General features: G+C 37.7%; 1 protein-coding gene across 3 annotated transcripts in view; it reads right to left on the bottom strand.

Moving 5' to 3' along the window:
- Nucleotides 1–13,179, bottom strand: part of LOC137884624 (brain-enriched guanylate kinase-associated protein) — a 42,961-nt gene that overhangs the window by 4,824 nt on the left and 24,958 nt on the right. For 2 of the 3 annotated variants that reach the window (XM_068726489.1, XM_068726490.1), the window contains 2 exons: nucleotides 2,852–2,959; nucleotides 1,158–1,241 (listed from right to left, as the gene is read on the bottom strand). In XM_068726489.1, coding sequence (XP_068582590.1) covers nucleotides 1,158–1,241; nucleotides 2,852–2,959 — 192 coding nt within the window. The remainder of the gene's footprint in view (nucleotides 1–1,157; nucleotides 1,242–2,851; nucleotides 2,960–13,179) is intronic. The other variant, XM_068726491.1, reaches the window with a different exon arrangement.

Below are 13,179 nucleotides of genomic sequence, written 5' to 3'. Positions count from 1 at the left end.
CCCTTAATTACAGCGACTGCCCGTTAAATGACGGTACACAGCACATCTTCTACAAACGGGTCTTTGACTTCACAAGTGAGAAGAAGAGGCGGAGCTTCATTTCAAGCTTCAGTTGAAAAGATCAACAGCTAGTTTAATGAGGGCTAGCTAGCTGCCACAAGCTAATGCTATCGCCAAAGCTACACCAGTAGTTTAACAAGGTGTCTGCAGCGGACTGGTCGGTGTTTGCAGGTGACTTCTTTTACAACCAAAAACCTTTAAAAGCCTCTTAAATGATGATGGCCGATGGCTGTGATGCTACAGCTGCGTGTCCCAGTCAGTGAGAAGATCTACAGAAGATCTACAGAAGACGTGTTTGAGTATTGTAGGGTGGAACTAGTCGGCCGTAGTATTACAGTGAAGTGTTATTTATTTCAGGGTTTGTGCTGCAACCAATGGTTTATGTTGTCGATCTTTAGACGGATGTTTCTGTATGAGTCAGTTTGATAACTCTTTACAGGGTTCTTCTCCTGCTACAAGATGTCTTTAGTTCTTTAGTCACTGCTGCTCTTCTACAGCTTCACACACTTCTTATGAACTCGTACATTAACCTGCAGCCACCGAGTTCATCGATTCAGAATTATTAGACAAATGGAAAACACAATCTTTTCAGAGGTTTTTGAAGGTGAATTAATCCATTTCTTTTGTAAAATAATAAATGAGAACCGATGAATGTATGTTTCATTCATTCGTTCATTCATTCTGCAGACAGATGGCACTTCACACAGCAGACCTTCATCAGTCCTGCTCTGAAGAGGCCGTGAGCACAGAGCCTCCGTCTTATTGTGAGAAGCACTCAGCGAGGCTTAAAGGTGCGCTCACTCACCATCTCTCTTCACTACAGAAACAATGCACCAGAGTTCAGCTCACTAATCATACCGGCTGAACTGTACATGCAGTTCAATTATGGATGACGTAGTTTCATCCGTCAATCTGAGTTCCAGTAATAAACACAGAGGCTTCGACCTCAAGCTGCTTATTCTGGACCGATTTCAGCCGTCTGCTGTTGTGGAGGTCTGTCTCCAGCTGTTCTCACTGATGAGAGGGTTCGGGTTCGGGTTCGGGTGGCGATAGCAGTGTTGGGTTCGGGTTCGGTTCCGACGTGTTGGGGAGCTCACCTCAGACAACTTGTGTGCTCTGTAGTGAGACTTGGAGCGCTGCAGCAGCTGGGCTGCCAGGTTGCAGTCTTTTCTGTACAGGTCCTGTAAGAGGCAGAGAGATCATCGGCCGTCACTGAATTCATCCTCGTTCACTGTGGCAGCCGGCCAACGAGGAGTGAGCTTCTACAAGTGAGCTTCTACAAGTGAGCTTCTGAAAGTGAGCTTCTGAAAGTGAGCTTCTGAAAGTGAGCTTCTAAAAGTGAGCTTCTACAAGTGAGCTTCTACAAGTGAGCTTCTGAAAGTGAGCTTCTGAAAGTGAGCTTCTGAAAGTGAGCTTCTGAAAGTGAGCTTCTGAAAGTGAGCTTCTAAAAGTGAGCTTCTACAAGTGAGCTTTGGACTGAGACGGGTTGTGTTTCACATGTTTTACATCATGTGATCTTAACTCACCTTCTTCATGTATAATATATCTGTGTAGTCTTTGATCATTGTATCATGTTTTCACATATCTGCACATTGGATCTTTTCTCTCTCCCTGGATGCATGTGTTGGTGTTGGTGTTGGTGTTTATCTGGTTTAGTTCTCTGTCTCTCCCTCCTGTGTGAATCATCCTCTCATAAAGGTCACTCCTTCCTCCCTGTAGCCTCCATCACTGCACCGCCCTGTCCATGCTCCACAGCACCACAGCCTTCTCTTTCACAGTTTAAACTCCCTCACCAGTTTAACACCGACTGCTTCTTCAATCACCGCTTCTTTTCTTTTTTGTCGCCGGGCGACATTTGGGCTTCTGTGGACGGGTCGAATAAACCGTCGGGACCGAGCTGACGTCTCAGTCAACACCAGTCGTGTGGTGGGGTTCTGCCGGGAATGTCAGCCACCAGCTGCTGTCGAGACGAGGTCTTAACATAATGTTTGTATTGTGAATAGAGTAATGAAAGTTTCTTTGTTTAGACCCGGTGTTTGGACGAATTATGGGACTAACCCTAAAACAAGGGAGCCAGACTGAAAGAAATACAAACCGACTGCAAACGGCTGCAGATGTTTGGCACCTCTTCGTGGTCGTTCTGCATCTCTTTATGGTCGTTTCTTTTAGTTCATCCCGTGTTATAAGTAGAACGTTTAGCGCTTGCTCTCTGGAGGGAAGGCCGGCCCTGCTGCCGGCCCTCATGGGACTAGTTACCCCCCCACTCTAAGTGAACTTTGACTCCAATCAGCCTGGCCCGATCTGGGAGGATTGTCAAAGTACTCTACAGCGCAGAAGTGCTAAAAACTGCCACACAGACCAAAGAGAGAACACCTAACCTGACCCGGAGCCCCCGGTAAGAAGACCCAGTTAAATCACTTCACAGACAGCGAGGCTCCACATGCCCCCGAGCTCAGACCCCAGCAGCCCCGAGGACGCCCATTGATTTCAGTATAATCACTCTGAAACAGCCAGTGGCTTAGAGTTAAGTCCTCTATCTGCTGTGGCACCTTGAAGCACAAATATCCAGAATGTTGCTAAAAATGTCGTGGATCTGAGACAGAAAGACGAGAGAAAGTTTCCATCAGCTGTTTGAAGAGTTGTCGGAGTTGAATGCTGGATTACTGACCGGGTACGGCAAATCTTAACGCCGCAGACTGCTGCTTAATGTGGGCCTGGAGGTGGACTGTGATTGGGGAACGACTTCAACTTCCATCACACAGACATGTCGGATGCAGCTCTGCGTACTCACGTTGTCCTCTCTGAGTTTATTGATGGTGATCTTGGCGTCCATGAGGTGGTTGTTGAGGAGGAGGATCTCCCGGCTGAGGGCTCTCTTTTCCTCCTCATGGTGCTGCGACTGCAGTGCGAGAGAGAGAGAGAGAGACAAGTGACAAACAAAAAGAAGGATGTTAGAGGTTGACCGAAGATGAGGAAGCTAAAGTTGGAGGAGCAACTGAAGAGAAATGAGATGATAGAAGAGGGGAAGAGAAATGAGAGGAAGAGAGCCGTAAATCACCATCGGGCAGAAGACGCTGCCAGCTGCAGGTCTTAATTAAAAGAAGATTACACTTGCCAGCGCTCATATCATATCAATTACTCTGAGGGAGACACATAGAGGGGGAGAGAAGACGGAGTGAGAAAAACAAAGAGGGAGAGAGACAAATGAAACACTCGTTCCAATTTCATTACTGTCAAAGAAATGCAAAATGACTGCTCTGGAGTGACATTCCAGCCGCAGTGACAGCGGCGTCTAATGATGGCGATGTCATCTAGTCGGCTGTCGGCCCAACTTTAATCTGGACAACCGTGGACCACGTCCTCCTGCAGTGTGTGCTCAGACGTTCATGGTGCCCTGAGGATCATCCCTAATGACTCTGGAGGCTCAGACCTCGTCTAAAAGTCCTATTTATACACATGAGATGAACGGATGATTGAGTCACGTTGTCTCATAGAGGATGAACCTTTTCCCTTTTCTACACACCATGCATCCTCTAGCATGCACACATGTATGTTCCCAAAGGATGAACCCTTTTGATTTGAATTACACTGACTTAAGTTCAGAGGTTTATAATTGTTCTGTACATCTTCACATCGTCAGCTGCAGTAAACATTGCAGCTTCTAGGACCAGTAGCCTGTTCTGTTGGCTAAAAAAACAATTTTCTTTCTGTCACACACACACACACACACACACACACACACACACACACACACACACACACACACACACATAACCGTGACAACCGCCACACAGCGCCAGCTGACGAATGATCCGGCTCTGAGCACTCGTTTGGCCTCCTACCCTTCTCTCTTTTAATCTCTCTGTGGCGGTGATTGTGTTGATATTCGGGGCGCGGAGCCAATTTAATAGGTGGCAATTAATGTCAGTTTAAGCAATAGGCCGGCATTAATATTTAAATCCTGCCAGGATCTCATTAATCAGCTGTCTGGCACGCTCTCTGCAGCTCATTACTCTGGACGTCTCTTCACATGTTCGGATGCATTAAAGCTCAGATGTGTAATTCCGTCTTTGTTAAAATGATGTTTTATTGGATCAAAGACTCACATGGAGTTTTGTAATATATTGCCTTAAATACAAGAGTGACGCAATAGATCTTCTAGTTCCAACAGAATAGTGTAACAAGTAAAAATACCACAGTGTACAAATACTGCAATACAATTAAAGGACCTGAATACAAATCTTAGTTAAACCTGTGTTAGGTGTTTATTTGGGCCACATGGGGGCAGCATAACAAGTTAAAACAAATTCACATATTATCATCTTATTAAGTTGGTATAGCTAGTTTGTTAGCGTGTTGACTATGTAACCCGGCAGACTTTATCATTCGTCTGGAGTCTTGTTTAGTTTCCACTGGATTCCGAGTGAAGCGTCTCTTGAGCTGTAAATGCCACACCTCAGCAAACAGCTGCTAGAGTTCATAAAGCTGCTGCTGTAAAGACTCCTGATGCTCTGTAGTGCTGAGGCAGAGTTGTGTCACGATTCATGTTCAATAGTTCATGAAGTTACATTACGTATCGTCATTTGATCCACTGTCAATGTAAAGATTAAAGATGTTCATTTAATGTCGCTTTAAAAAAATCTGCGGCTGTTTCTTGGCCCACCTTCAAGATCTCAGAAATGATCTTAACATACAACAAACGTTCTGCTTATTAATCCCCCAAAAACATCAAGCAGGTTCAGCTTTAATCTATTTAATATCTGTTTCTTCTTATCTCTGAAATGCCTCTAGAACATGGAGTATCGTGGACATACTGTATCGTGTATAGAAGGGCTAAAAAGTCTGAAAACCATGTTGCATATTTTAAAAAATAATTCTCCACTTTGAAGCCAGAAGAACCTTTTAAACCGGAGTCTAACTATAGATCAAAAGTGAAGCCTAGAAGCATCTCAATAGCCCGGACATGATGGACATGATCCCGTACTGTGCTCTGCAGAGAGGGAGGAAGTGTTCTCTTAACTACAGTCAGCTGTTCTTCTATCTCCAGTCTCACTCAAGACGTTCTGATCAGCTGCTGCCACACGTATGAGAGAATTAATAACATGCACATTGTGACGATCTTATGTTCAGATCGACCCGGTGGTGTTGGAGGGATGTTGTTCAGTAGTTCTGAGGCTCACTGCCAATCTGTTTTTGTCTTTTGATCATAAATATATTCAAGTTTTTCTTAATTACTCATTTGAACACATTTAAATCCTGAGTCAGCGAACACACAGACCAGTTCTCTCCTCCATCCTGCAGATATGGAATAAAACAATGTTAACAAAACAAAACTTTTAGAGCTTGTTCCAATTATTAATTCAAAGGATGTGTTGAATTGAGAGCACGGTGTATAAAAATGTCTTCTGATTTAAGTGTTCTGGAGACTCGTCTTTTCTCTGGACGACAGATGAAGCCTGAATCCCATGAGATGTAATTAAAAACTCCTCCAGTTAAAGACAATCTCTCTTTAAACTCTTCTTCACCGAGATGGTTTTTAAGTGCCGATAACCTTCCTGAATAAAACAGATTCTAGATATTGTGAGAAAGCCGGTCGAGAGCTCAGTGGCCTTCCAGCAGAGAAAGTCAACAACATGCTTTGACTTGTGTTACACATGTGTCAGACATGTTGCTCTCTAAGAATACAATCTTTGGTTCATGTATGGGAACAACGAGTCATTGAATTAGTCTCAATAGGCTGCGTTTCTGTCACATCTGTTGGGTTTCACTACGGCGACGCTCTTCATTGAGAAGTTAAGATTAACGATGCAGCGTTGTGTGTGTGTGTGTGTGTGTGTGTGTGTGTGTGTGTGTGTGTGTGTGTGTGTGTGTGTGTGTGTGTGTGTGTGTGTGTGTGTGTGTGTGTGTGTGTGTGCGGGGCAGTCGAGCCCTGTGGATCAGACTCCTGATGAGATTACAATCCACTTTAATCACGATACTGTAAATCACCAGGACTGGACTGCGCCGTGAAGCCGACTCACATTTTGCTCTGATGCCGGCTGATGGAGAACATGTGCTGCTGAGCTGACCAGACATAAAATAATGTGAATTGATGATTGAAGATTTAAAATGACATAAAAAAGTCATAGTATAGCATGTCGAAAAAAGTGAAAAAACAGTCATAGTATAGCATGTCGAAAAAACAGTCATAGTATAGCATGTCGAAAAAAGTGAAAAAACAGTCATAGTATAGCATGTCGAAAACAGTCATAGTATAGCATGTCGAAAAAAGTGAAAAAACAGTCATAGTATAGTATGTCGAAAAAAGTCAAAAACAGTCATAGTATAGCATGTCGAAAAAAGTGAAAAAACAGTCATAGTATAGCATGTCGAAAAAAGTCATAGTATAGCATGTCGAAAACAGTCATAGTATAGCATGTCGAAAAAAGTAAAAAAACAGTCATAGTATAGCATGTCGAAAAAAGTGAAAAAACAGTCATAGTATAGCATGTCGAAAACAGTCATAGTATAGCATGTCGAAAACAGTCATAGTATAGCATGTCGAAAAAAGTGAAAAAACAGTCATAGTGTAGCATGTCGAAAAAAGTGAAAAAACAGTCATAGTATAGCATGTCGAAAAAAGTGAAAAAACAGTCATAGTATAGCATGTCGAAAACAGTCATAGTATAGCATGTCAAAAACAGTCATAGTATAGCATGTCGAAAAAAGTGAAAAAACAGTCATAGTATAGCATGTCGAAAAAAGTGAAAAAACAGTCATAGTATAGCATGTCGAAAACAGTCATAGTATAGCATGTCGAAAAAACAGTCATAGTATAGTATCTCGAAAAAAGTGAAAAAACAGTCATAGTATAGTATGTCGAAAAAAGTGAAAAAACAGTCATAGTGTAGCATGTCGAAAAAAGTGAAAAAACAGTCATAGTGTAGCATGTCGAAAAAAGTAAAAAAACAGTCATAGTATAGCATGTCGAAAACAGTCATAGTATAGCATGTCAAAAACAGTCATAGTATAGCATGTCGAAAAAAGTGAAAAAACAGTCATAGTATAGCATGTCGAAAACAGTCATAGTATAGCATGTCGAAAAAACAGTCATAGTATAGTATCTCGAAAAAAGTGAAAAAACAGTCATAGTATAGTATGTCGAAAAAAGTGAAAAAACAGTCATAGTGTAGCATGTCGAAAAAAGTGAAAAAACAGTCATAGTATAGCATGTCGAAAACAGTCATAGTACAGCATGTCGAAAAAAGTGAAAAAACAGTCATAGTATAGCATGTCGAAAACAGTCATAGTATAGCATGTCGAAAAAAGTGAAAAAACAGTCATAGTATAGCATGTCGAAAACAGTCATAGTACAGCATGTCGAAAAAAGTGAAAAAACAGTCATAGTATAGCATGTCGAAAACAGTCATAGTATAGCATGTCGAAAAAAGTGAAAAAACAGTCATAGTATAGCATGTTGAAGAAAGTGAAAAAACAGTCACAGTATAGCATGTCGAAAACAGTAATAGTATAGCATGTCGAAAACAGTGAAAAAACAGTCATAGTATAGTATGTCGAAAAAAGTGAAAAAACAGTCATAGTATAGCATGTCGAAAACAGTCATAGTATAGCATGTCAAAAACAGTCATAGTATAGCATGTCGAAAAAAGTGAAAAAACAGTCATAGTATAGCATGTCGAAAAAAGTGAAAAAACAGTCATAGTATAGCATGTGGAAAACAGTCATAGTATAGCATGTCCAAAAAACAGTCATAGTATAGTATCTCGAAAAAAGTGAAAAAACAGTCATAGTATAGCATGTCAAAAACAGTCATAGTATAGCATGTCGAAAAAAGTGAAAAAACAGTCATAGTGTAGCATGTCGAAAAAAGTGAAAAAACAGTCATAGTATAGCATGTCAAAAACAGTCATAGTATAGCATGTCGAAAAAACAGTCATAGTATAGTATCTCGAAAAAAGTGAAAAAACAGTCATAGTATAGTATGTCGAAAAAAGTGAAAAAATTGTCATAGTGTAGCATGTCGAAAAAAGTGAAAAAACAGTCATAGTATAGCATGTCGAAAACAGTCATAGTATAGCATGTCGAAAAAACAGTCATAGTATAGTATCTCGAAAAAAGTGAAAAAACAGTCATAGTATAGTATGTCGAAAAAAGTGAAAAAACAGTCATAGTATAGCATGTCGAAAAAAGTGAAAAAACAGTCATAGTGTAGCATGTCGAAAAAAGTGAAAAAACAGTCATAGTATAGCATGTCAAAAAAAGTGAAAAAACAGTCATAGTATAGCATGTCGAAAACAGTCATAGTATAGCATGTCAAAAACAGTCATAGTATAGCATGTCGAAAAAAGTGAAAAAACAGTCATAGTATAGCATGTCGAAAACAGTCATAGTATAGCATGTCGAAAAAAGTGAAAAAACAGTCATAGTATAGCATGTCGAAAAAAGTGAAAAAACAGTCATAGTATAGCATGTCGAAAACAGTCATAGTATAGCATGTCGAAAAAACAGTCATAGTATAGCATGTCGAAAAAACAGTCATAGTATAGCATGTCAAAAACAGTCATAGTATAGTATGTCGAAAAAAGTGAAAAAACAGTCATAGTGTAGCATGTCGAAAAAAGTGAAAAAACAGTCATAGTATAGCATGTCAAAAACAGTCATAGTATAGCATGTCGAAAAAAGTGAAAAACCAGTCATAGTGTAGCATGTCGAAAAAAGTGAAAAAACAGTCATAGTATAGCATGTCGAAAACAGTCATAGTATAGCATGTCGAAAAAACAGTCATAGTATAGTATCTCGAAAAAAGTGAAAAAACAGTCATAGTATAGTATGTCGAAAAAAGTGAAAAAACAGTCATAGTATAGCATGTCGAAAAAAGTGAAAAAACAGTCATAGTGTAGCATGTCGAAAAAAGTGAAAAAACAGTCATAGTGTAGCATGTCGAAAAAAGTGAAAAAACAGTCATAGTATAGCATGTCGAAAAAAAGTGAAAAAACAGTCACAGTATAGCATGTCAAAAACAGTAATAGTATAGCATGTCGAAAAAAGTGAAAAAACAGTCATAGTATAGCATGTTGAAGAAAGTGAAAAAACAGTCACAGTATAGCATGTCGAAAACAGTGAAAAAACAGTCATAGTATAGTATGTCGAAAAAAGTGAAAAAACAGTCATAGTGTAGCATGTCGAAAAAAGTGAAAAAACAGTCATAGTATAGCATGTCGAAAACAGTCATAGTATAGCATGTCGAAAAAAGTGAAAAAACAGTCATAGTATAGCATGTCGAAAACAGTCATAGTATAGCATGTCGAAAAAAGTGAAAAAACAGTCATAGTATAGTATGTCGAAAAAAGTGAAAAAACAGTCATAGTATAGCATGTCGAAAACAGTCATAGTATAGCATGTCGAAAAAACAGTCATAGTATAGTATCTCGAAAAAAGTGAAAAAACAGTCATAGTATAGCATGTCAAAAACAGTCATAGTATAGTATGTCGAAAAAAGTGAAAAAACAGTCATAGTGTAGCATGTCGAAAAAAGTGAAAAAACAGTCATAGTATAGCATGTTAAAAACAGTCATAGTATAGCATGTCGAAAAAACAGTCATAGTATAGTATCTCGAAAAAAGTGAAAAAACAGTCATAGTGTAGGATGTCGAAAAAAGTGAAAAAACAGTCATAGTGTAGCATGTCGAAAAAAGTGAAAAAACAGTCATAGTATAGCATGTCGAAAAAAGTGAAAAAACAGTCATAGTATAGCATGTCGAAAACAGTCATAGTATAGCATGTCGAAAACAGTCATAGTATAGCATGTCAAAAACAGTCATAGTATAGCATTTCGAAAAAAGTGAAAAAACAGTCATAGTATAGCATGTCGAAAACAGTCATAGTATAGCATGTCGAAAAAACAGTCATAGTATAGTATCTCGAAAAAACTGAAAAAACAGTCATAGTATAGTATGTCGAAAAAAGTGAAAAAACAGTCATAGTGTAGCATGTCGAAAAAAGTGAAAAAACAGTCATAGTATAGCATGTCGAAAACAGTCATAGTATAGCATGTCAAAAACAGTCATAGTATAGCATGTCGAAAAAAGTGAAAAAACAGTCATAGTATAGCATGTCGAAAACAGTCATAGTACAGCATGTCGAAAAAAGTGAAAAAACAGTCATAGTATAGCATGTCGAAAACAGTCATAGTATAGCATGTCAAAAACAGTCATAGTATAGCATGTCGAAAAAAGTGAAAAAACAGTCATAGTATAGCAAGTCGAAAAAAAGTGAAAAAACAGTCACAGTATAGCATGTCGAAAACAGTAATAGTATAGCATGTCGAAAAAAGTGAAAAAACAGTCATAGTATAGCATGTCGAAAAAAGTGAAAAAACAGTCATAGTGTAGCATGTCGAAAAAAGTGAAAAAACAGTCATAGTATAGCATGTCGAAAAAAGTGAAAAAACAGTCATAGTATAGCATGTCGAAAACAGTCATAGTATAGCATGTCAAAAACAGTCATAGTATAGCATGTCGAAAAAAGTGAAAAAACAGTCATAGTATAGCATGTCGAAAACAGTCATAGTATAGCATGTCGAAAAAAGTGAAAAAACAGTCATAGTATAGCATGTCGAAAAAAGTGAAAAAACAGTCATAGTATAGCATGTCGAAAACAGTCATAGTATAGCATGTCGAAAAAACAGTCATAGTATAGCATGTCAAAAACAGTCATAGTATAGTATGTCGAAAAAAGTGAAAAAACAGTCATAGTGTAGCATGTCGAAAAAAGTGAAAAAACAGTCATAGTATAGCATGTCAAAAACAGTCATAGTATAGTATGTCGAAAAAAGTGAAAAAACAGTCATAGTATAGCATGTCGAAAACAGTGATAGTATAGCATGTCAAAAACAGTCATAGTATAGCATGTCGAAAAAAGTGAAAAAACAGTCATAGTGTAGTATGTCGAAAAAAGTGAAAAAACAGTCATAGTATAGCATGTCAAAAACAGTCATAGTATAGCATGTCGAAAAAACAGTCATAGTATAGTATCTCGAAAAAAGTGAAAAAACAGTCATAGTATAGCATGTCGAAAAAAGTGAAAAAACAGTCATAGTATAGCATGTCGAAAACAGTCATAGTATAGCATGTCAAAAACAGTCATAGTATAGCATTTCGAAAAAAGTGAAAAAACAGTCATAGTATAGCATGTCGAAAACAGTCATAGTATAGCATGTCGAAAAAACAGTCATAGTATAGTATCTCGAAAAAACTGAAAAAACAGTCATAGTATAGTATGTCGAAAAAAGTGAAAAAACAGTCATAGTGTAGCATGTCGAAAAAAGTGAAAAAACAGTCATAGTATAGCATGTCGAAAACAGTCATAGTATAGCATGTCAAAAACAGTCATAGTATAGCATGTCGAAAAAAGTGAAAAAACAGTCATAGTATAGCATGTCGAAAACAGTCATAGTACAGCATGTCGAAAAAAGTGAAAAAACAGTCATAGTATAGCATGTCGAAAACAGTCATAGTATAGCATGTCAAAAACAGTCATAGTATAGCATGTCGAAAAAAGTGAAAAAACAGTCATAGTATAGCAAGTCGAAAAAAAGTGAAAAAACAGTCACAGTATAGCATGTCGAAAACAGTAATAGTATAGCATGTCGAAAAAAGTGAAAAAACAGTCATAGTATAGCATGTCGAAAAAAGTGAAAAAACAGTCATAGTGTAGCATGTCGAAAAAAGTGAAAAAACAGTCATAGTATAGCATGTCGAAAAAAGTGAAAAAACAGTCATAGTATAGCATGTCGAAAACAGTCATAGTATAGCATGTCAAAAACAGTCATAGTATAGCATGTCGAAAAAAGTGAAAAAACAGTCATAGTATAGCATGTCGAAAACAGTCATAGTATAGCATGTCGAAAAAAGTGAAAAAACAGTCATAGTATAGCATGTCGAAAAAAGTGAAAAAACAGTCATAGTATAGCATGTCGAAAACAGTCATAGTATAGCATGTCGAAAAAACAGTCATAGTATAGCATGTCAAAAACAGTCATAGTATAGTATGTCGAAAAAAGTGAAAAAACAGTCATAGTGTAGCATGTCGAAAAAAGTGAAAAAACAGTCATAGTATAGCATGTCAAAAACAGTCATAGTATAGTATGTCGAAAAAAGTGAAAAAACAGTCATAGTATAGCATGTCGAAAACAGTGAAAAAACAGTCATAGTGTAGTATGTCGAAAAAAGTGAAAAAACAGTCATAGTATAGCATGTCAAAAACAGTCATAGTATAGCATGTCGAAAAAACAGTCATAGTATAGTATCTCGAAAAAAGTGAAAAAACAGTCATAGTATAGTATGTCGAAAAAAGTGAAAAAACTGTCATAGTGTAGCATGTCGAAAAAAGTGAAAAAACAGTCATAGTATAGCATGTCGAAAACAGTCATAGTATAGCATGTCGAAAAAACAGTCATAGTATAGTATCTCGAAAAAAGTGAAAAAACAGTCATAGTATAGTATGTCGAAAAAAGTGAAAAAACAGTCATAGTATAGCATGTCGAAAAAAGTGAAAAAACAGTCATAGTGTAGCATGTCGAAAAAAGTGAAAAAACAGTCATAGTATAGCATGTCGAAAACAGTCATAGTATAGCATGTCAAAAACAGTCATAGTATAGCATGTCGAAAAAAGTGAAAAAACAGTCATAGTATAGCATGTCGAAAACAGTCATAGTATAGCATGTCGAAAAAAGTGAAAAAACAGTCATAGTATAGCATGTTGAAAACAGTCATAGTATAGCATGTCGAAAAAACAGTCATAGTATAGCATGTCAAAAACAGTCATAGTATAGTATGTCGAAAAAAGTGAAAAAACAGTCATAGTGTAGCATGTCGAAAAAAGTGAAAAAACAGTCATAGTATAGCATGTCAAAAACAGTCATAGTATAGCATGTCGAAAAAAGTGAAAAAACAGTCATAGTGTAGCATGTCGAAAAAAGTGAAAAAACAGTCATAGTATAGCATGTCGAAAACAGTCATAGTATAGCATGTCGAAAAAACAGTCATAGTATAGTATCTCGAAAAAAGTGAAAAAACAGTCATAGTATAGTATGTCAAAAAAAGTGAAAAAACAGTCATA

The sequence above is a fragment of the Cebidichthys violaceus genome, unplaced genomic scaffold (assembly GCF_023349555.1).
Source record: "Cebidichthys violaceus isolate CVI_PGR_0920_01 unplaced genomic scaffold, fCebVio1.0.p SCAF_39, whole genome shotgun sequence".
NCBI classification, from domain to species: Eukaryota; Metazoa; Chordata; class Actinopteri; order Perciformes; family Stichaeidae; genus Cebidichthys; species Cebidichthys violaceus.
The sequence above is the reverse complement of the archived record's forward strand: the minus strand, read 5'-3'. Positions and strand labels throughout refer to the sequence as shown.